The sequence below is a fragment of the Pituophis catenifer genome, unplaced genomic scaffold, assembly GCF_029215685.1.
Source record: "Pituophis catenifer annectens isolate HBS135680 unplaced genomic scaffold, rPitCat1.0.hap2 SCAF_3, whole genome shotgun sequence".
NCBI lineage: Eukaryota > Metazoa > Chordata > Lepidosauria > Squamata > Colubridae > Pituophis > Pituophis catenifer.
This window is the reverse complement of record NW_027256883.1, coordinates 209,757,906-209,782,076: the sequence shown is the minus strand read 5'-3', so window position 1 is coordinate 209,782,076 and position 24,171 is coordinate 209,757,906. Positions and strand designations below refer to the sequence as shown.

Below are 24,171 nucleotides of genomic sequence, written 5' to 3'. Positions count from 1 at the left end.
TTGCTTTCCTGCAAAGGGCCCACGTGCCTTTGCTCCTCTTTTAAGCCTTATGGGAGGGGCCAATCACCTCCAGGCCTTACTCCTGAGTCATCCCTTTAGTTTTAACTGTTCTTGCCTTCTGGCAGCTCTGCGCATGCATGCACTAGGAACAGGCTCCTCCTGTTCCTCTGCCTCTCTGATATCTGACTCTGGAGGCTCGAGAGTCTGTGCATAACTCCCAGATGGCCCTGGCCCCATCTCTGCCTCTGACGCAGAGCCCTCATCCGAGCCTTCCCCAGACTCCAGGACTGGCCCATATTCCTCCCTAGCCTCCTCACTGTCCGACTCCGCTGCCAGCTACGCAGGCTGCTGGCGGATCACAACGCACGCAACCCCAAGATGCTGCAAATACTAAATACATGCCGGTTGTCAAGGTTGCCTGAATTTTGATCATGGGACTGTGAGAAAGCTGCAACGGTGGCCAGTGTGAGAACGGTTAAGTCAGTTTTTTTCACTGCCGTTGTAACTTTGAACGGTCACTAAACGAATAGTTGTATGTCAAAGATGACCTGCAGAGTCTGGACACATCTGGAAGGTGCCACGTTTCTGAAGGCTACTGTACTGTCCACAGCTTTCTTAGCTCGGGTTGTGGCTTGAGGTCCTTCACCGTCCCATTGAAGGACCTTCTGTGAATAACAGAATTTGAAAGGGACCTTGGAGGTCTTCTAGTCCAACCCCCTGCTCAAGCAGAAGACCGTGTACCATTTCAGACAAATGGCTGTCCAGTCTCTTCTTAAAACCTTCCAGTGATGGAGCACCCAGAACTTCTGAACAAGCCATTCCACTGATTAATTATCCTCACTGTTAGGAAGTTTCTCCTTCGTTCTAGGTTGCTTCTCTCCTTGATCCGTTTCCATCCATTGTTTCTTGTCCTGCCCTCAGGAGGTGTGGAGAATAAGATGACTCCCTCTTCTTGGTGGTGGCCCCTCAAATACTGGAATACTGCTATCATGTCACCCCTCGTCCTTCTTTTCTCTGGACTGGCCATACCCAATTCTTGCAACCGTTCTTCAAATGTTTTAGTCTCCAAGCCTTTAATCATCTTAGTTGATCTTCTTTTCAACTAAGGGAGGGTTTGGCTAGTCTAGAGAAAAGAGTCACAGAAATATCTGAAAAATATGGCTTTGAAGCAGTGGTGGGTTTCAAATTTTTTTACTACCGGTTCTGTGGGTGTGGCTTGATGGGTGTGGCATGGCTTGATGGGCGTGGCTTGGTGGGCATGGCAGGGGAAGGAATCTGTATTTATTTATTATTATTTATTAGTTCAATTTGTATGCCGCCCTTCTCCGGAGACTCAGGGCGGCTTACAATGCTTTAAGCAATAGCCTTCATACTTTTGTATATACCTGCTTAGTAGGGCTTTTTGCCCCCCCCCCAAGCGTTGTTCTATTTTATACAAAGTCAGCTTATTGCCTCCACAATCCGGGTCCTCATTTTACCTACCTCAGGAGGATGGAAGGCTGAGTCAACCTTGAGCCTGGTGAGAATTGAACTCGCAGTAATTGCAGGCAGCTGGCAGCTAAGTGCTACTTTAACAGCAGTTTAGTCCGCTGTGCCACCAAGGGTCTATAAAATCTGTAAAAGGCTCTGTAAAATCTCCATTCCCACCCCACTCCAGGGGAAGGTTACTACAAAATCCCCATTTCCTCCCGATCAGCTGGGACTTGGGAGGCAGAGAATAGATGGGGGCGGGGCCAGTCAGAATTTTTACTACCGGTTCTCCGAACTACTCAAAATTTCCGCTACCGGTTCTCCAGAACTGGTCAGAACTTGCTAAAACCCACCTCTGGCGTGAAGCTTAAACATCTCAAAAACCAAGATCATGGTCGTCGGCAAACAACCCATGAATTTACCACGGATAACTTCGGAAGGAATACCACTGGAAAAAATTGAAAGGATCACATACCTCGGTTCTAATTTACACGAAAGCTGGGATATGACCACCGAAGTAAAGACGAGGCTAGAGAAAGCACAAACAGCATTCTTCAAAATGAAAAAGCTCCTCTGCAGTCACGACATCAGCCTAAGACTGAAAATCAGGCTTGTCAGATGCTACATCTGCTCTACGGAGTTGAGAGTTGGTCTCTGACAGAAAGCCACTGGAAGAGACCAGAAGCATTTGAAATATGTGGATTTACAGGCGGCTGTTACGTATAATTTGGGTTGACAAAATCAGAAATGAGGAGGCGATAAGCCGCCTGGGAAAGTCAAGGGAAATCATCAAAGCCATTAAAAAGCGAAAGTTAGAGTATTTTGGACGTGTGATGCGACACCTGGAAAAAAAACGCCATACCTCCAAGGAAAGATTGAAGGCAAACGAGGTCCAGGCAGAAGAAGAACATCATGGCTTCAAAATCTAAGGGATTTTGGTTTGGACAAAACTCAGCAGCACTTTTTCGTGCGGCTGTTGATAAAAATAGGATCACCAATGTCCGATGATGGATATGGAAGGAGGAGGAGGAGGAGGAGGAGGAGGAGGAGGAGGAGGAGGAGGAGGAGAAGAAGAAGAAGAAGAGGAAGAGGAAGAAGGAGGAGGAGGAGGAGGAGGAGGAGGAGGAGGAGGAGGAGGAGGAGGAGGAGGAGGAGGAGGGGGAGGAGGATCAGAGGTGACATAATAGCAGTATTCCATTGTTTCTTGTCCTGCCTTCTGATGCTTTGGAGAATAGGTTGATACCCCCCCCCCGCTCTCTTCTTTGTGGCAACCACTCAAAAAAGAGGGGCTCCTTCCATTCCAAATTATCCTCACCCCCACCCCCTCTCAAGAGAGACCAAAATCTTTGCAAAGTCGGGCAGACTTTCAAAGTGGCACCTGGCAACGGAGGTGACTCCATCTGCTTGGCTGCCTCCAAGATCCGACCCACTCTCCTCCACACCCCGCTGTGTTTACAAGTGTAGCCACCGCCAATTTCTCAGCATCCTTGGAACGCAGCCCCCCCCCCACTGCCGCCACCCCCCTTCTTGTCCATGGTTAATGTCTTTCTCCCCTCGCCTCCTCTGCCTTTGTCACGGGCACAGCCTGGGCTTCAATTAGTCGATTAATTGTCCAGTTAATCAGGCAGTTAGGGGACAGCTGCAGCGATGGCTGTGCGTAATCAGGCTGCCCCTGAAATATGTCATTGGCATCAATTGCCACCTCTGCTGATGTGTTCGACAATAAAAGGCAGGCCGGGCCGGGCGCCTGGTGCTCGGTAATCTGCATAACAGCCTGTTTCCCCCAAAATAGAAACACCGTAGGAAGTTGGACTGGGTAGCTTCCAATTGCTCTTTGGACACCTGGGGTTTTCTAATGAGGAACCTCTCTTATTCGACCCACGGGATTTGCATATGCCCCATGAACCCTGAAAAGTTGGTGTGTTTTCAGGAATACTTGGTGGATTATTCTTAAGGAATTAAGGAGAAGCATCCTAACTAGTGGTGGGTTCCTCCCGGTTTGGTCCGGTTCGGCCGAGCCGGTAGCGGTGACGTTATGACGTCACCAAACCGGTTCTCCCCCCCCGCCATCCCACATTATTCTTACCTTTTATTTGGCCCCACCCCCAATCTATTGCTGCCTCCTGAGTCCCAGCTGATGACTAGAGGGAAAAAAACTGCTTAAACTCTTGCCAGCAGGGCTTCAAAGGGCTGTCCTACAGCTGATCAGTGTTAAAAGCAAACAAATGAGTCGGGTCGTAAGTGCGAGGACTGGTCATAAGTGCGAGGACCTTCCAGAAATGACTCTGACCAGCTAGCCACGCCCACCCAGTCACATGACCTCCAAGCCACACCCACAAAATAAACCACGCCCACAGAACCGGTAGTAAAAAAATTTAGAACCCACCCCTGATCCTAACAGTGAGGACAATCAACCAGTGCAGGGGTCTGCAACCTTAAACACTCAAAGAGCCATTTGGACCCACAGAAAAGAAAACACCGGGAGCCACAAAACCCTTCCCGTGCCTGACTATTTCTTGAGCGGCCACAAAACTAGCAGATGTAGTTGAATGAAACGTTCTGTTTTCTTCTGAAACTTTTCTTTTCTTGGATTTATCCATGGTTGGCCTACCGGGGGTTGAAAAGCTCAATAAATCATGTTCCGGCAGGTGTCGCACATTGGAGGCTGTGACGCATATTTTGAGCGACAGGGAGCCGCAGCAGAGGGGTGAAAGAGCCACATGCGGCTCCAGAGCCTCAGGTTGCTGACCTCTGAACCAGTGGAACAGTTTGCCTTCAGAAGTTGTGGGTGCTTCATCAATTGGATAGCCATAGGTCTGAAAAGGGATAGGCTTTTCTGCTTGAGCAGAGGTTTAGGACTTTTCACCACTCTCTCTAATGCTAGGATACCCACCCGAAACAAAAACCCCTTTGGATGAAGCCAGCTTACTATCTACACCCCCATCCCCGCTCTTCGTTTCCACCCCTCCCCGTCTTTCGCCTTGATTGATCGATTGATTGATTGACTCATTGATTGATTGATTGAAATCTGTAATTTAGATATTACAGGGAGTTCTTGATTTACAACCAGAGGTGGGTTTCAGGAGGTTCTGACCAGTTCTGGAGAACCGGTAGCGGAAATTTTGAGTAGTTCGGAGAACCGCTAAATACCACCTCTGATTGGCCCCGCCCCCATCTATTCTCTGCCTCCCGAGTCCCAGCTGATTGGGAGGAAATGGAGATTTTGCAGTAAGCTTCCGCTGGAGTAGGGTGGGGATGGAGATTTTACAGTATCCTTCCCCTGGAGTGGGGAGGGAATGGAGATTTTATAGTATCCTTCCCTTGGCATGCCCACCAAGCCACGCCCACCAAGCCATGCCACGCCCACCAAACCAAACCCACAGAACCGGTAGTACAAAATTTTGAAATCCACCACTGCTTACAGCCATTCGTTCAGTGGAAGGGAGGGAGGGAGGGAGGGAGGGAGGGAGGAAGGAAGGAAGGAGAAGAAACAAAGAAAGAGGAAGGAAGGAAGGAGTGAAGGAAGGAAAAAGGGAGGAAGGGAGGGAAGGAAGGAAGAAGAAGAAACAAAGAAAGAGGAAGGAAGGAAGGAGTGAAGGAAGGAAAGAGGGAGGGAGGGAGGGAAGGAAGGAAGGAGAAGAAACAAGGAAAGAGGAAGGGAGGAAGGAGTGAAGGAAGGAAAGAGGGAGGGAGGGAGGAAAGGAAGGAAGGAAAGAAGGGAGAAGAAACAAAGAAAGAGGAAGGAAGGAAGGAAGGAGTGAAGGAAGGAAAGAGGGAGGGAGGGAGGGAAGGAAGGAAGGAGAAGAAACAAGGAAAGAGGAAGGGAGGAAGGAGTGAAGGAAGGAAAGAGGGAGGGAGGGAGGAAAGGAAGGAAGGAAGGAAGGGAGAAGAAACAAAGAAAGAGGAAGGAAGGAAGGAAGGAAGGAAGGAAGGAAGGAAGGAAGGAAGGAAGGAGGGAAGGAAGGAAGGAAGGAAGGAAGCATCCTCATGATCACGTGACCAAAATTAGGATGCATGGCAACTGGCATCTATGGCTGATGGTTGCCGTGTCGCGAGGTCACTTGATCCCCTTTTGTGACCAGCAAAGTCAATGGGGAAACCAGATTCACTTAACAACCGTGTCACTAATTTAATAACTGCAGTCATTCACTTCATAACTGTGTCAAGAAAGGTCGTAAAATGGGGTACAACTCACTTAACAACTGTCTCACTTAGCAACATACATTTGGGGCTCAATTGTGATCATAAGTCAAGGACCACCGGTACCAAATTTTGAGCGGTTGGATGTTGAGGTTTCATTTGGGATCCATTCACTCATGGCCTATTCTGGAAAACAGGTAGTCCTCAACTTACAACCATAATTAGGACCATGGCTCCCCAATGCTTCCATTGCCAAGCAAGGCGGTTGTTAACTGAGTCATCCCTGATTTTATCAACTTTTTTCCCATGGTTATTAAGCGACTCACTGCAGTTGTTAAGAGAATCATGTGGTTATTAAATGAATCCAGTTTCCCCCATTGACTTTGCTTGTGGGAAGACAGCAGGGAAGTCAAAGATACAGGTAGTTCTCGATTTACGACCACAACTGAGCCCAAAGTTTATATTGCTAAGGGAGACATTTGTTACAACTTTTCTTGACACCGTTGTTAAGTGAATCACTGCACTTGTTAAGTTAGTAACCCGGTTGTTAAGTGAATCTGGCTTCTCCATTGACTTGGCTCGTCAGAAGGTCACAAAAGGGGAATCATATGATGCCAGGTTGCACCCGTCATAAATGTGAGTCAGTTGTCAAGCACCCGAACGTAAATCATGTGACCATGGGGGATGCTGAAACGGTCATAAGTATGAAAAAAAGTCATAAGTCACTTTTTTCAGTGCCATTGTAACTTCGACCGGTCACTAAGTGAGCTGTTGTAAGTCAAGGACTACCTGTACACATTGGTTGCCAAGCGCCCCAAGTTTGATCACGTGACCCTGGGGAAATGCTGCAACGGTCGTAAGTGTGAGGACCGGTTGTATAGATAGTCCCCAACTTACAGCTAGAATTGAGATCAGAATTTCAGCCGCAGGTTTTGCAGTTATAATTCAAGTCGGACCCCGTTTATGACCGTTTTTACAGCCGTCGTTATGCAAATTAAATCTTTCCCAGGCCTTGACAAAAAAGGTTGCAAATCCTAATCGCAGGAAGCTGCAGCCAGTCCTAAATGCCAACCAGATGCCTGTTCTGTCCCCGTCCCACACACGCACCCCCACAGATGGCCCAGAGTTAATAAGCCACACGACAAAGTCTTTGAAGATAAAGCTGGCAGCAACCCAGTGGCTAGCTGCCAATTCAGACTTTACTCACACAAAACAAAGATTAGACTGCAAGCATTCCGATAAAGCAGGCAAAGTTTCAGCAATACAAGGATTAGTCCAAATGCAGTCCGACAAGGCAGGCAGAAGTCCAGTAACGCAGAGATCATGGATTATTTCTAGTTTTTGCTCGTCACAAACTGAACCGGCCACCACACCCACATTTATACCCTGTGGGGTGTGGTCCAGTGACTCAGCTAATCTCTGGCACGCCTTCCCCTCTGCTGCGCACGCTTCTCCCTGCGCCTCTGCTGAGGGTCCAGCCAGCACTTATCTCCTTCGTCGCTGTCCACCTGTGGCTGCGGGGACATGCTTGGCTCTGGGCCTATCTCTTGGCCTTTGGTGTCCTCCAGAGGCAATCCCAGAGAGGAGTGTCCTGGAGAGGGAGGCCTTGCCAACTCTCAGAGTCTGCATCTGTCGATAGCTCAGGCTCAGGCAACGGAGCCACAACAATGCCAAGGGCTGAAATTGTGATTACATGATCGCGGGGATAGTACAACCAGAGGTGGGTTTCAGCAGGTTCTGACCAGTTCTGGAGAACCGGTAGCAGAAATTTTGAGTAGTTCAGAGAACCGGTAGTAAAAATTCTGACTGGCCCCGCCCCCATCCATTCTCTGCCTCCCGAGTCCCAGCTGATCGGGAGGAAAGGGGATTTTGCAGTAACCTTCCCCTGGAGTGGGGTGGGAATGGAGGTTTTACAGTATCCTTCCCCTGGATTGGGGAGGGAATGGAGGTTTTACAGTATCCTTTCCCTGGAGTGGGGTGGGAATGGAGATTTTACAGTATCCTTCCCCTGGAGTGGGGAGGGAATGGAGGTTTTACAGTATCCTTCCCCTGGATTGGGGAGGGAATGGGGATTTTGCAGTAACCTTCCCCTGGATTGGGGAGGGAATGGAGATTTTACAGTATCCTTCCCCTGGATTGGGGAGGGAATGGAGGTTTTACAGTATCCTTCCCCTGGAGTGGGGTGGGAATGGAGATTTTACAGTATCCTTCCCCTGGATTGGGGAGGGAATGGAGGTTTTACAGTATCCTTCCCCTGGAGTGGGGTGGGAATGGAGGTTTTACAGTATCCTTCCCCTGGATTGGGGAGGGAATGGAGATTTTACAGTATCCTTCCCCTGGAGTGGGGAGGGAATGGAGGTTTTACAGTATCCTTCCCCTGGATTGGGGAGGGAATGGAGATTTTACAGTATCCTTCCCCTGGAGTGGGTTGGGAATGGAGATTTTACAGTATCCTTCCCCTGCAATGCCCACCAAGCCATGCCACGTCCACAGAACCGGTAGTAAAAAAATTTTGAAACCCACCACTGAGTACAACGGTCATAACTGCGAGTTTCCCAAGTGCCATTGTCACTTCAAACAGATTGTGAACAAACGGTCATAAGTCGAGGACTACCTGCCGAGGGATGATCTCAAAACTATGTTTGCGGAAATCCATTCCGGGAAAACCAGAAGTTAAGCGAAGAATGCCATTTATTCAATCGTCGTCTGAAAGACGTAGGAAGGAGCAGAAACTCCATGGGATTGAGTGATATGATGTGTGTGTGTGTGTGTGAGTGTGTGTGTTTGTGTGTGTGTGTGTGTGTGTTTGTGTGTTTGCGTGTCTGTGTGTGAATGAGGGAGAGAAAAACTATAACACATAAATAAAATGAAATTCCCTGGCCGTTAAGAGCCTAAGTGTGGGAATTGCTTGCTTTTAAAAGGCCTGCTCTTACATATGCAAATCTTTAATTAAACACACTCATAAAACTATAATGAGCCCTTCATTTAATTAAATGGGGTGACTCATTTCATTAATTTTTAGCAAATCACAAATCACGCCGCCTTCCCTCCTTTGAATTCAAAAGCAGCCGAGGAAATGTCAAAAGGGAATCCATTCTCTTCTCTTCCCTGAGATGCTTCTAGGTGTCACTTTGCTCTCAGAGGCACCCGGTGCCTTCAGGTGCTCTCCATCAATCATGTACAGGTAGTCCTCGAGTTACGACCAACAGCTGAGCCTCAAAGTTCTGTCGCTAAGCAAGACAGTGGTTGAGTTTTGCCCCGTTTAACCACTTTTCTTGCCACGGTTGTTAAACGAATCACTGCTTTAGTTAAGTTCGGAACCCGGTTGTTAAGTGAATCCGGCTTCCCCATTGACTTTGCTTGTCAGACGGTCACAAAAGGGGATCACGTGACCTTCCCGGGACAGCTGCCATCATGCCGTCATAAATACAAGTCAGTTGCCAAGCGTCTGAATTTTGATCATGGGGACGCCGCAACAGTGTGAAAACGGATTATAAATCACTTTTTTTCAGTGCTTTTGTGTTGTAAGTCATGCCAAGTGCCAAGCAATCTGTATAGAGCCGAGGTGGCGCAGTGGTTAGAATGCAGTATTGCAGGCTAACTCTGCCCAATGCCAGAAGTTCGATCCTGACCGGTTCGAAGTTGACTCAGCCTTCCATCTTTCCGAGGTCGGTAAAAGGAGGACCCAGATTGTTTGGGGGCAAGAAGCTGACTCTGTAAACCGCTTAGAGAGGGCTGTAAAACACTGTGAAGCGGTATATAAGTCTAAATACTATCGCTATTGTTATCCCAGTTGTGATCACACGTCCATGAGGATCCTGGAAAGATTGTTAAGTGTGAAAAACACTCATAATTCACTTTGTCCAGTGCCGTTGTAACGGTCACTAAAATCTTGTAAGTCGAGGACTACCTGAGGTTGAGTTGATTTGGTGTCTCCCTCTTCCCACTTCCCCTCCCCTCCGTCTTGGAAATTATACCTGCTTTTATTTCTTTTATTTCTTGTGTGTGTCACCCTCTTCACACAGCTGTCCCACTCCAGGATGCAACGGATCAGGACACATTCGAGGAAAGTACGCGAGGCACAGGAGGTGAGTTTTCATGTCCGTTTGGCATCTCTAATTCCATCGCCATCCCAGTCACCTTCACTGAATTCAGATGTTTTAGCAAGGAGGCCCCAGGAGGGCCTGGTGGCTCAGCAGACTAAAAGCATTGTGATTAACACCAGCTGTCTGCAATTACTGTAAGTTCGAATCTCGCCAGGCTCAAGGTTGACTCAGCCTTCCATCCTTTCTAAGGTAGGTAAAATGAGGACCCAGTTTGTGGGGGGCAATAAACTGACTTTGTATAAATATACAAAAGAATGAAGGCTATTGCTTAACGCATTGTAAGCCGCCCTGAGTCTCCGGAGAAGGGCGGCATATAAATCAAATTTTAAAAAAACACACAAAAAACAACAACACTAAACTATCTTCCAAATTGGTGGCCAATTTTCCTGGGGAAATATTCTTCCTGTTGAGGAGCACTTAGAGCACCAATATTCTGGCCAACACAAGCTTATTATCAGCCAGTGGTTAAGGGGCTGGTCTAGAAACCAGGAGACTGTGAGTTCTAGTCCCACCTTAGGCGTGAAAGCCAGCTGGATGACTTTGGGCCAATCACCAGGTGACTGTGAGTTCCAGTTTCACCTTAGGCATGAAAGCCAACTGGGTGATTTTGAGCCAATCACCAGGAGACTGTGAGTTCTAGTCCCACCTTAGTCATGAAAGCCATCGGGTGACTTTGGCCCAATCACCAGGTGACTGTGAGTTCCAGTTTCACCTTAGGCATGAAAGCCAGCTGGGTGACTTTGGGCCCATCACCAGGTGACTGTGAGTTCCAGTCCCACTGGATGATTTTGAGCCAACTGGATGATTTTGAGCCATTCATCAGGAGACTGTGAGTTCTAGTTCCACCTTATGCATAAAAGTCAGCTTTGGGCCAATCACTAGGCGACAGTGAGCTGTAGTACCTCCTTATAACTCATCATGATCAGCAGAGAAAGGGGCCTCTTTGAATATCTTGTTTTCAGTAATAAGAGCGCCTTTGATTGATGCTTCCAGTTTCTTGGAAGTAATAGGCAAGAATCTGCATTCTCATAAGAACCGATTCAAGGTGGCCAGAGATGAGAATGGCCCAGAAAGTTGAACTATAATAACCTGAAAACTCTTTATAATGTGGAAAATGCACACCTTGAATATTCAGTTGGTCATTAACCAGATCATGCTGAGAATATTATGGGATGGTATGGACTCTTACATGCTATTTATATACAGTAGTTATAATTCTGAGCTTCCATCAAATTAATAGCACTAGGAAATGGACATACGGTTCTGTAGACGCCTCTTTCTACCACAGTGTGTTGAGATGTTTCTCTTATGCTTCTCTCTCTCTCTGTTTCTCTTCTTTCTCTTCCTCTCTGTTTCTGTTTCTCTGTTTCCTCTTCTCTCTTTGTGTTTCTGTTTCTCTTTTTCTCTTTCCCTCTTTCTCTTTTTCTTTCTCTTTCTGTCTCTTTCTCTTCCTCTCTTTCTATTTCTGTTTCTCTCTCTTCCTCTCTTTCTCTTTCTCTTTCTTTCTCTTCTCTTGCTCTTCCTTCTGTTTCTGTTTCTCTTCTCTCTTTCTCTTTCTTTCTCTCTTTCTCTTCCTCTCTTCCTCTTTCTCTCTCTTTTTCTTCCTCTCTTTCTGTTTCTGTTTCTCTGTTTCTGTTTCTCTCTCTCTCTCTTTCTCTTCCTCTCTCTCTGTTTCTGTTTCTCTCTTTCTCTTTTTCTTTGTCTCTTTGTCTCTTTCTCTTCCTCTGTTTCTCTCTCCCTCTTCCTCTCTCTTTCTATTTCTGTTTTTCTTTCTCTCTCTCTTTCTCTTCCTCTCTTTGTTTCTGTTTCTCTGTTTCTGTTTCTCTCTCTCTCTCTTTCTCTTCCTTCTCTTTCTGTTTCTATTTTTCTCTCTTTCTCTTTCTCTCTTCTTTCTCTTTCTCTTCTTCTTCTTCCTCTCTCTCTCTCCCTCTTCCTCTTTTCTCTCGGTTTTCCTCCTAGTTTACAAAGCTGCCCTCTGGCGAAGAAGAGGAAACTCCAGCACGTAGAAGCAGAACACCTGGCGCCCAAGAGGAAGTCGCATCCCTTGAAGCTCACCCTTGACGAGGGCTACAATGTGGACAGTGATGGGAGCGAAGAGGCTGAAGCCAAGCAGGACTCTATGACGGACGATTCGGAAGGCACCCTGGAAGAGGAAGACGAGGGAGAAGCCCTGGCCCAAAAGGAGGCGTTGAGCAGCCCTCCCTCGGAAGAAGGTGCGGGGGTTGCTTCTGATCATGTCGACACTGTACAGGTAGTCCTCGACTTAACGACCAGAATTTCCATCGCAAAACCAAGATGGTTCTTAAGTGAGTCCGGGGAGCAGAATTTCCGTTGCTAAGTGAGGCCGTTGTTAAGGGACTTGTGCCTCGTTTGATGACCTTTTTGGCCACCGTTGTTAAACGAATCGCTGCCCTTGTTAAGTGAATCGCCTGGTTGTTAAGCAAACCTAATTTCCCCCGGTTGACTTTGCTCGTCAGAAGCTAAGGTTAGAAAAGCCGCAAATGGAGATCACATGACTCCAGGAGAATGCAACTGTCCTATGAACATGCCCGTTGTCAAGTGTATCTGAATTTTGATCACGTGACTGTGATGGTCATAAGTGTGAGGACTAGTCATAAGTCAGTTTTTCAGTGCCATCGTAACTTCAAAGCAGTGGTGTGTTTCTCCCGGTTCGGCCTGGTTCTCCCGAGCCGGTAGCGGTGACGATATGACATCACCGAACTGGTTCTGCCCCCTCTCTACCCGCGCCCCCCCATCCCCCGCGTTATTCTTACCTTTTATTTGGCCCCACCCCCAATCTATTGCTGCCTCCTGAGTCCCAGCTGATGGCTAGAGGGAAAAAAACTGTTTAAACTCTTGCCGCAGGGCTCCAAAGGGCTGCCCTACAGCTGATCAGTGTTAAAAGCAAACAAATGAGTAGACCGGTGCCTGCAAAAATACATGAGAGGTCAGTGCCTGCAAAAATACATGAGTAGATCAGTGTCTGCAAAAATAAATGGGTAGACCAGTGCCTGCAAAAATACTTGAGTAGATCAGTGCCTGCAAAAATAAATGGGTAGTCCAGTGCCTGCAAAAATACAAGAGTAGACCAGTGCCTGCAAAAATACAAGAGTAGATCAGTGCCTGCAAAAATAAATGAGTAGACCGGTGCCTGCAAAAATACAAGAGTAGATCAGTGCCTGCAAAAAATAAATGGGTAGACTGGTACAGCTCTGCAAGCAGTTAAAAGCCTGGTAGACCAGTACCTCTGCTAAATCCTAAAGAATTGTCACATGACCATCAAGCCACGCCCACAAAATAAGCCACACCCACAGAACCGGTAGTAAAAAAATTTAGAACCCACCCCTGTTTCAAAGGGTCACTAAACGAATGGCTGTTAAGTGTAGGACCAGCTGCAATGGCTCCTCTAAATCAGGGGTCTCCAACCTTGGCAACTTTAAGCCTGGAGGACTTCAACTCCCAGGCTGGGGAATTCTGGGAGTTGAAGTCCTCCAAGCTTAAAGTTGCCAAGGTTGGAGACCCCTGCTCTAAATAATATGTCCATAAATTCTTCATTCAGAAAATTAAGAACAAGAAGTCCTTGGTGCTCTCAGAGCTGGATTGTTTTCTTGCCGACATTTCATGACCCAACTATGTAACAACATCAGTGATAGTAAAGCATGGGATTTGCTCTCAATTTATACAGGTAGTCCTCGACTTACGACCACAATTGAGCCCAAAATTGATGTGGCTAAGTGAGAAATTTGTTAAGTGAGTTTGGCCCCATTTTATGAGTTTTTTCGCCACATTTATTAAATGAATCGCTGCCGTTCTTAATTTAGTACCACGGTTGTTAAGTGAACCTGGCTTCCCACACTGACTTTGCTTGTCGGAAGGTCACAAAAAGGGGATCACATGATCTTGGGACGCTGCGCAACCGTCATAAATGTGAGTCGGCTGTCAAGCATCCGAAGGTAAATCACGTACGCCTGGGGATGCTGCAACGGTCGTAAGTATGAAAAGCGGTCCCAAGTCACTTTTTTTCCCCTTGTGCCCTTATAACTTTGAACGGTCACTAAATGGACTGTTGTTAAGTCCAGGATTCCCTGTATTCTAGCAGATTGCGCCATCGGTGTTGTTGGGAGAGGTCTTGGAGGGTCTTCAGTTGGGCTCCTAGACTACTCCCACCGGCGCTGATAGGGCAAGCCACTAGAATATAAAATGAGAGCAAGCCCTAGCACTCTAGGGCTTCTAGCACTGATGATGTTACCTAGTTGGGTCATGAAACGTCTGCAAAACCACCAATCTCAGAGAGCACCAAAGATCCCACTGTCCTCCTCCTCCTCCTCCCTCCACTCCACAAACAACCCTCCCTTCAAGCACTGATGATGTTAGCTAGTTGGGTCATGAAACATCTGTAAGAAAATCAACACTCAGAGAGCACCAAAGACCCCATTGTCCTCCTCTTCCTCTTCCTCCTCCTCCTCCTCCTCCTCCTCCTCCTCCTCCCTCCACTCCACAAACACCCATCCCTTCTAGCACTGATGATGTTACCTAGTTGGGTCATGAAACGTCGACAAGAAAACCCCCAAGCTCAGTGTGCACCAAGGACGCCCCAGTGTCTCCCTGTACTTGCTATCCCACTTGCCGTGCAAAAGCCTCACACACACCACACAACTGACACAAAAGTAGGGACACGCTTACCCTCCCCCACCCCCCGCCCCCCGCCAACCCCGGTTGTACTTACAACCATTTTCAAGAAATCATTCTTTTTTCAACCCAGGCCAAAGAACAGAAGGAACTCTCGTCTCTAAACGGCCCGTGTCAGAAAGCGAAGGCGAGGTCTCGAGCAGCGGGGGAAACACCATGCACTTGCTCTGTGAAGGAGCAACAGAAGAAGAAGAGGAGGAGGAGGAGGAGGAGGAGGAAGAAGAAGAAGAGGAGGAAGAGGAAGAAGAGGAAGAAGCCGTTGAGGAGCAATGCGAAAAGGAGATCATCATCCATACAGAAGATGCAGAAGAAGTGATCGAGGTCACCAGCGAGAGGAGCAGTGACTTGTGCCTGGAACATCGGGAGGATGAGGCGAGCTGTGAGGACTCGTGCAAACTCCAAAAAGAGGAGGAGGAAGAAGAGGAGGAGGAGGAAGAAGAAGAAGAAGAAGAAGAGGAGGAGGAGGAAGAAGAGGAGGAGGAGGAGGAAGAAGAAGAAGAATACGAAGAGGAGGAAGAAGAGGAAGAGGAAGCAATGGCTGATGTCGTCTGTCAAGAAGCGCCTCACACGTCTCAGGGTAGCCCCCAAATTCACTGTGAACGACAAGCGGTCGACCCCAAGCCGGAATATTCTGTCATTGTGGAGGTGAGGTCCGACGATGAAAAGGATGACGACACCCACTCTCAGAAGTCCACCGTGACCGACGAATCCGAGATGTATGACATGATGACGCGGGGGAACCTGGGCCTGTTGGAGCAAGCCATCGCCCTGAAAGCGGAACAGGTCAAGGTGGTGAGGGAGCCCGGGCAGCAGGCGACGGGAGAGCACGCGAAACACTTCCAAGCGGAGGAGAAGCAGAACAAGACCTTGGACTCCATCAGGAAGAACTATTACAGCAAAGGTAAGAAGAGAGACGGCTCCGCGCGTCAAAAGACACTGAGCTTTCCTTCCGGCTGGAAAGCTGACAGCCTGGGTTTGAGACCCGAGCACGCGAGACGGGATGAGCTCCCGTTCTTGCCTCAGCAACTTTTGGCGAATCGATGCAGTTGTTAAGGGAATCATGCGGTCGCTAAGGGAATCCGGCTTCCCCTATCGACTTTGCTTGTTGGAAACCTCCTCGGAAGGTTCCAAATGGCGGTCATGAGGCCCCGGGGACACTGCAACGGTCATAAATCAATGTCGGCAAAGCAGCAGCCATAGCAAGCCACTAGTTCACTTAACAACTGTGGGGTTTTCTTAATGAAAACCTCTCTACATGGGGCTCCCCTTGAGGAGCACCCGGAGGCTCCAACTGGCGCAGAGTGCGGCCGCGCTGGTGGTAATGGGAGCGACATGGCGTTCCCATGTAACACCTCTCCTGCGCGAGCTGCACTGGCTCCCGGTGGTCTTCTAGGTGCGCTTCAAGGTTTTGGTTACCACCTTTAAAGCACTCCATGGCTTAGGACCTGGGTACTTGCGGGACCGCCTACTACCACCAATAGCCTCCCACCGGCCGGTACGCTCCCATAGAGAGGGGCTCCTCCGGGTGCTGTCAGCCAAACAATGTCGACTGGCGGCCCCCAGGGGGAGGGCCTTCTCTGTGGGGGCACCTACTATTTGGAACGAGCCCCCCCCAGAGATACGGAGGATCCCGGATCTGCGCACCTTCCGCCGTGCCTTAAAGACCTTATTATTTCACCAGGCGGGCCTGGCCTAATTTTCTCTCTCTTTCATAAAAGATTGTCAATTTTTAAATATCTTTTAGTATCTTATATATTCAATTTTAAAATTGGTTTTAAACAGTTTGGGGTTTTAAATTTGTCGGAGCCAAAACTATTTAATTTGATTTTATTCTACTTTTAAATTTTGTATGGATGTGTTTTTATTGTCTGGCTGTGCACCGCCCTGAGTCCTTCGGGAGTAGGGCGGTATAGAAATCGAAATAATAATAATAATAATAATAATAATAATAATAATAATAATAATAATAATAATAATAATAATAATAATGATGATGACTGTGGTGCTCAGTTAACAGTGGCAGCTGCTTTATTATTTATTTATTTATTTATTTATTTATTTATTTATTTATTTATTTATTTATTTATTTATTTATTTGCATCCAGCCTTTAATATGTTTACAAATAGCTCAAAGGCGGCGACCATATCCAACACACATCTTCCTCCTCTTATTTTCCACACAACAACAACCCTGTGAGGTAGGTCGGGCTGAGAGAGAATGACTGGCCCAAAGACACCCAGCTGGCTTTCATGCCAAAAGTGGGACTAGAACTCACACGGTGTAGACATAACAAAAAAGTGGTAAAACATGGTAAATCACATGACCTGCCCGTCTTACAGCCATTACAATTTACAACTGTGATGGGCAGACTCCGTTATGGTTGTAAATTGAGGATTACCTGTAGCCTGGTAAAAGTTTAGTATATACCTTTTCAGACACTGCCAATTAACCCTATTTCCTGATAATGAGAAGAATAAACCAGCGGAACAGCTTGCCACCAGAAGTTGTGGGGGCTCCATCACTGGAGGTTTTTAAGAAGAGACTGGACAGTCACTTGTCTGGAATGGTATAGGGCTGTGATGGCGAACGTATGGCACGCATGCCAGAGGTGGCACGCAGAGCCCTCTTTGTGGGCATGCGCGCCATCACCAGCTGCTCTTCTGGTTTCCAGGCGCCAGAGCACCGGAAAACGGCCTGAAAATGGCCAAAAATGACCAAAAAACAGGCTGGTTTTTGGGCCGTTTCAGGGCCGTTTCATGCCATTTTCACACCATTTTTTGGCCGTTTTCAGGCGGTTTTCAGGGTCGTTTCGGCTGTTTTTCAGGCTGTTTTCTAGCCATTTTCAGGCCATTTTGGGGCTGCTTTCAAGGCCGTTTCAGGTTGTTCTTTTTTTTTAAAATTTGATTTATATGCCGCCCTTCTCCGGAGACTCAGGACGGCTTACAATGCGTTAAGCAATAGCCTTCATTCTTTTGTATATTTTATACAAAGTCAGCTTATTGCCCCCACAAACTAGGTCCTCAATTTACCTACCTTAGAAAGGATGGAAGGCTGAGTCAACCTTGAGCCTGGGGAGATTCGAACCTGCAGTAATTGCAGGCAGCTGGTCTTAATAACAGGGTGCCTTAGACCACTGTACTACCAAGGTTCTTAGACCGTTTTCTGGCCATTTTCAAGCTGAAGGCCTGAAAAACGGCCCGAAAAACAGCCAAAAACGGCCAAAAAAAAGGCATTCGCGTGCCAACCAACCGGTCTTCGGATTTCCAGCACTCTGGCGTGCACACGCGCACACATTCACGCGCATCCACGCATGTTCCGGTTTGGGCACTCGGTGCCGAAAAGATTCACCATCACTGGTAGAGGGTCTCCTGCTTCAGTAGGGGGTTGGACTAGAAGACCTCCAAGGTCCCTTCCAACTTATGTATTGTGAGCCGCCCTGAGTCTTTGGAGAGGGGCGGCATATAAATTGAATTAAATTGAAATCGAAATTGAACTCTGTTATTCTGATAAGGAGCAAGTCTCCAGAGTCTACCTTATAATACCTTTGATTCCCAGGGCTGTATTTTGTTCTGATCCCTGCCAGAGACCGGAGTTAAGTAGACATTTGAGTTAATAAACCGAGGCAACTTTTGCAGTTTGATGCCCGTAGGGTTCCAATTCAATCGCCTAAAGTCTTCCTGCCCACAGAAGACGAGAGCTTGTAGGGCTGCGCAAAAGCTTTGAAAGGACGTTTCACTTCGACGCTGCCGGCAGCCGAGCTTCAAAGCTGCCTTTGAGAAGTTAAGGAAAGTAAATCAAAGAACGCTCTTAAAGGAAAGGGGAAGCGGCTGGGGTGGTGTTTCATTTGGCACAACTTCTCGGGGAATCTCCGACACGTTCAGGAACCAGGAAAGGCTTCCCTGCAAAGGACAGAGGCCTTTTCTTGAGTACAGGAAGAAGCGGAGGAAGCCGCAGAAGTGATGAAAAGCGTCCCAGGAAGGCGATTTTTTTAAAATCATCGCTGCCATCTTGATGAGGCAAATAATGGGACTTCCCCACCATCGTGGGTCTTGGTGAGCCAAAACGTTGTTCCCTTGGGGAGGCTAGTTATCAGAGTTGGAAGGGACCTTGTAGGTTATCTAGTCCAACCCCCCGCCCAAGCGGAAATCCCTACAGCAGAATGTAGATCTGATCTGCATAGGAACTCTATCTATCTATCCATCTATTATCTATCTATCCATCTATCTATCTATCTATCTATCTATTATCTATCTATCATCTATCTGTCTATCTATCTATTATCTATCTATCTATTATCTATCTATCTATCTATCTATTATCTATCTATTATCTATTTACCTATCTATCTATCTATCTATCTATCTATCTATCTATCTATATTATCTATATTATCTATCGATCGATCAATTGATCGATCAATCTATTATCTATTATTGATCGATCAATCGATCTATCTATCAATCTGTTATCTATCTATTATCTATCTATCTATATTATCTATATCTATTATCTATCTATTATCGATCGATCTATCTATTATCTATCTATCTATATTATCTATATCTATTATCTATCGATCGATCAATCAATCAATTAATCAATCAATCTATTATCTATCTATCTATTATCTATCTATCTATCTATATTATCTATACCTATTATCTATCTATTATCAATCGATTGATCGATCTATTGACCGATCAATCTATTATCTATCTATCTATCTATCCATCCATCCAGAAGAGGTGTTCTGCCCCAGCTAGGGACCCCAAAGAACACAGCACACACAAAGTCTGTACAAACTTAAATTTACTAAAATAACTCAAGTCTTTTCCAAACAAAGGCTGTTAATAAACTTTCTTAACAGCCTACAAGAAACCAAAGATAAAGTAATCACAATCTTACTAAGGTTGGCAGAAAGCCCAGAAACAATTTGCAGAGAATCCAGACGCGAAGGAGATTGAACTAAAGTTGTTCCCTACAGCTTACTGCAAGCGGTGTTCCTCCTTAAATAGGCTAAGGGAGTGGCCCATTAGCCCCAAGCCTTACTCTTGAGGAGACCTCCTCCTGAGGAGCCACTCCTGCCTTTTGGCAGCTCTGCGTGCCCGTGCATCGAGAAGAGGCTCCTCCTCTTCATCTTCTTCACTTAAAGGAGCTTCTGGAGGTTCTGAAGGCCCTGGCTGAATCCCCGCCTCTGGTACCACATCGTCTCCAGCCTCCTCATTGTCTGACTCGAGTGCCAGCTTGCACAGGGTGCTGGCGCAGCACCACACCAGCCTCTTCACCGTCAGAATCAGCTACAATCCGCACAGGCCGCTGACGGGCCACAACAAGAGGGCTTCACATAATTTAACAATGGGTTCGCCCAGAATCGAAAATGTGAGCATGCGTGCGCTCATGCTCGCTTCATTTGCGCGCACACCCCTTGCGCACAGCAAACTGTGTCAAAAACACAACAATTGTATAGGACGGGATAGCCTCGCTCAAGCACGTGCCTTGCACACCTGTGCGCTGTATCAAAAATGGTGATTGTATAGGACAGGATAGCTTCATTTGCTCACGCTGTGTCGAAAACACTGTGATTGTATAAGATGGGATAGCGCCAGGGTGGGTGGGTGGGCCCAGCCGCTGGCTATAACTACAGGTTCACACGAACTGGTCCGAACCGGCTGAATCCCAACCCTCTATCTATCTGTCTGTCTGTCCATCCGTCCATCCATCCATTTATATCCCACCTTTATTATTTTTACAAATAACTCAAGGCAGATGAACATATCCAACACACCTTCCTTCTCCTATTTCCCCCGCAACAACCACCCTGTGAGGTGGGCTAGGATGAGAGAGAATGAGTGGTCCACAGTCAGCCAGATGGCTTTCACAGCTAAGGTGGGTCTAGAACTCCACCATCTCCTGGTGATTTTTTCCCAAAAACATCCAATTAGGTTTCATCCCTAAGACCAGATTAGAATTCACAATCTCCTGGTGATTGATCCAAAGTCACCCACCCAGTTTTCACACCTAAGGCAGGACTAGAACTCACAGTCTCCTAATGATTGATCCAAAGTCACCCAACCAGTTTTCACACCTAAGGCAGGACTAGAACTCACAGTCTCCTAATGATTGATCCAAAGTCACCCACCCAGTTTTCACGTCTAAGGCAGAACTAGAACTCACAGTCTCCTAATGATTGATCTAAAGTCACCCAACCAGTTTTCACACCTAAGGCAGGACTAGAACTCAGCGTTGCATGGTGATTGGCCCAAAGTCACCCACCCAGCTTTCATGTCTAAGATAGGACTAGAACTCACGGTCTCCCACTTTCTAGCTCAGTACCTTTACCATTAGACCAAATTCTCTCCCTCTCTCTCCCTCTCCCTCTCCCTCTCCCTCTCCCTCCCTCCCTCTCTCTCTCTCTCTCTCTCTCTCTCTCCCTCCCTCCCTCCCTCCTTTTTTTCAGGGGAAAAAAATGATTGTAGATGACTGGACAGGTTTCTTGGAGCAACCTTACCCATCTAAATCTTATCGTAAAGTCCTTTATGCACCCTCTTCCTTCATTTTCTAGATTCTTCAAGACCCGAGAAGCGTGAAATCAAATGTCCCACTCCAGGCTGTGATGGCACCGGTCACGTCACAGGACTCTATCCTCACCATCGCAGCTTATCCGGTTGCCCGCACAAAGACAGGATTCCTCCAGAGAGTAAGTCCGTCTTAAAATCCACTACATGGCTGTAACCGTTAGTGGAATTCTTATGAAACAGCTGTTTGCAGATAAATCCTCAAAGTGCAACCATTCATTTAGTGCGGGGGTCTCCAACCTTGGCAACTTTAAGACTTGTGGACTTCAACTCCCAGAATTCCTCAGCCCGCAAAGCTCATTCATTTAGTGCAGGGGTCTCCAACCTTGGCAACTTTAAGACTTGTGGACTTCAACTCCCAGAATCCCTCAGCCAGCAGGGAGTTGAAGTCCACAAGTCTTAAAGTTGCCAAGGTTGGAAACCCCTGATCTAGTAGCCAAGGATTTGTTTGTTTTTTGCCACGGTCGTTAAGCAAATCATCGCAGTTCTTAAATCAATCACATGGTCCTTAAATGGATCCGCTTCCCCTATAGACTCGGCTTCTTGGAAGCTGGTTGGGAAGGCCACCAAAAGGAAATCACATGACCCCGGGACACTGAAAATGTTATAAGCACAGGTGGTCCTCGACGTACGACCACAATTGAGCAGCCAGAAGTGATGTTGCTCGGTGAGAAATTTGTTAAGTCAGTTTGGCTCCATTTTACAACTTTGCTTGCCACATTTGTTAAGTGAATCACCTCAGTGGTTAAGTGAGCAACACGGTTGTTAAGTGAATCTGGCTTCCCGTGTCAACTTTGCCGGTCAGAAGGTCGCAAAAGGGGATCACGTGCAACTGTCATAAACATGAATCCATTCTCAAGCATCTGAATGTAAATCAAAACGGTCGTAAGTGTGAAAAATGGTCATAAGTCACTTTTTTCAGTGATGTTGTAACTTCAAATAGTCACTAAATGAACTGTTGTAAGTCGAGGAACACCTGTACATGCCGATTTGAGAAGCGCTTCAGTTCTGGTCATGTGACCGTGGGGATGCCACAATGGTTGTAAGTGCGAGGACCAGTTGTAATTCATTTTTTTCAGTGTAAATTGAGGAACCCTTGTAATTTTATTTATTTTCTTTCAAGTTGATCCTCGGAGAAGACTGTGAGATTAAAGTATATACAGGTAGCCCTTGATTTACGACCACAACTGAGCTCAAAATTTTTCTTGCTAAGCAAGACAATTGAATTTTGCCCCGTTTTATGTCCTTTCTTGCTACGGTTGTTAAGTGAATCGCTGCGGCTCTTAAATTAATAGCCCGGTTGTTAAATGAATCTGGCTTCCCCATTGACTTTGCTTGTCAGGTCACCAAAGGTGATCACATGACCCTGGGACACTGCAACCGTCATGAATATGAGTCAGTTAGTTGCCAAGCGCCTGAATTTAGATCATGTGGGGATCAGGGGTGGGATTCAACCAGTTCGGACCGGTTCGGGCGAACCAGATGTTAATTTTAATCTGGTTTGCTGAACCGGTAGTTGCAAGGACTGGCTGACCCCGCCCACCCTACTGCGTCCCTCCCAGGAGTTTCCATGCAGCCCATTTTGGATGCCAGGTAACTGCAGGCCCTGCACAGAGGCTCTGGGAGGGTGAAAAATGGGCATAATGGAAGTACCAAAAGTCCGGAAACGGGCCTGTTTTTGGCCTCCGGAGAGCCTCCGGAGCCCAGGGGAGGCCGTTTTCAGCCTCCCGGAGGCTCAAGGAAAACCTCCAGAGTCTGGGGAGGACAAAAATGCCCCCCCCTCCCCACCATGGTGCAGGAAACCGACTAGGCCCGTGATGGCGAACCTATGGCACGCGTGGCACGCGTAACCATATCTTTGGGCACACAAGCTCATCTCTGTCCAACCGGAAGTCGGCAAATAAGATAAGAGCCTTGATAGTACAGGGGTTTAGTGCACCCTGTTATTAACACAGCTGCCTGCAATTTCTGCTGGTTCGAATCTCTCCAAGGCTCAAGGTTGACTCAGCCTTCCATCCTTTCTAAGGTAGGTGAAATGAGGACCCAGTTTGTGGGGGCAATAAGCTGACTTTGTATAAAATATACAAAAGAATGAAGGCTATTGCTTAACGCATTGTAAGCCGCCCTGAGTCTCCGGAGAAGGGCGGCATATAAATCAAATTAAAAAAAGGGGGGGGCATTTCTGGCCTCCAGGGGGAGGGGAAGTCTGTTTTCGCCCTCCCCAAGCTCCTAGAAAGGCTCTGGAGGCTGGGGAGAGCGAAAAAACGGGCCTTCTGGTCCCACCGGAAGTTGGCAAACGGGCCATTTCCAGCCTCTGGAGGGCCTCCGGGGGGGGGGGGGAGGCTGTTTTCACTCTTCCCAAGCTCCTAGAAAGGGTCTGGAGCCTGGGGAGAGAGAAAAACGGGCCCACCGTGCCATTGCGTGCCAGGAGCAAGGGGGGGGAATGGGGGGAGAGCAGGGAAGTCACACTCGCTTGCGCGGGAGCGGGGCATATAGACTTATGGATGTGGGCATGCGTGCGCACGACTCCCCCCACTCCTGGCACGCGATGGCAAAATGGTTAGCCATCACTGGATTAGGCCATGCCCGCATGGCCATGCCCACCCAGCAACTGGGCAGAGAACCGGTTGCTAAAATCTTTCAATCCCTGGTGGGGATGCTTCGAAGGTCGTAAGTGTGAAAAATAAGCTAGTTTTTTTTCAGTGCCACTGTAACGTTGAATGGTCACTAAATGAAAGGTTATAAATTGAGGACTATCTGTGCTAGATGGATAGAATGTGAGTCTAGGCCTACTTTTAGAAAAATTGCGGATTTACCTCATGAAAGGATGAATGGAGAATAGCAGAGGCTGATTACTGAGCCTGGATGAAAAATCCTCTAGCAAAAATGTCGGGGGTATCCTTAATTTATATATTTTATCGATTATTGACATTTATTTCAGCCGCCCAACCCCAATAAGCTCTTGCCTTGGGATAAATCAGCAACTTCATCTGTACTGACGCCTATAAAATGCAAGACAAGAAGAAGGGTGGGAGGGGGGGAAGCGATATTTTTCTCCATCTCAACCTATTTGGAGAGAAAGCTGAATAGGCCAGTGCTGGGAGATTTTAAATTTTAATAAGACAAGGTGGTACGGAAGAGTTTCATTTACCTTTTTCCCCCCAAAGGGGAAATATTTGCTATTTCTGAG

General features: G+C 47.2%; 1 protein-coding gene across 1 annotated transcript in view; it reads left to right on the top strand.

The window, feature by feature from the left end:
• Nucleotides 1-24,171, top strand: part of MYT1 (myelin transcription factor 1) — a 137,266-nt gene that overhangs the window by 37,265 nt on the left and 75,830 nt on the right. The window contains exons 5-8 of the mRNA XM_070941128.1: nucleotides 9,636-9,698; nucleotides 11,676-11,929; nucleotides 14,479-15,306; nucleotides 20,969-21,103. Of these exons, the coding sequence (XP_070797229.1) occupies nucleotides 9,636-9,698; nucleotides 11,676-11,929; nucleotides 14,479-15,306; nucleotides 20,969-21,103 (1,280 nt within the window). The remainder of the gene's footprint in view (nucleotides 1-9,635; nucleotides 9,699-11,675; nucleotides 11,930-14,478; nucleotides 15,307-20,968; nucleotides 21,104-24,171) is intronic.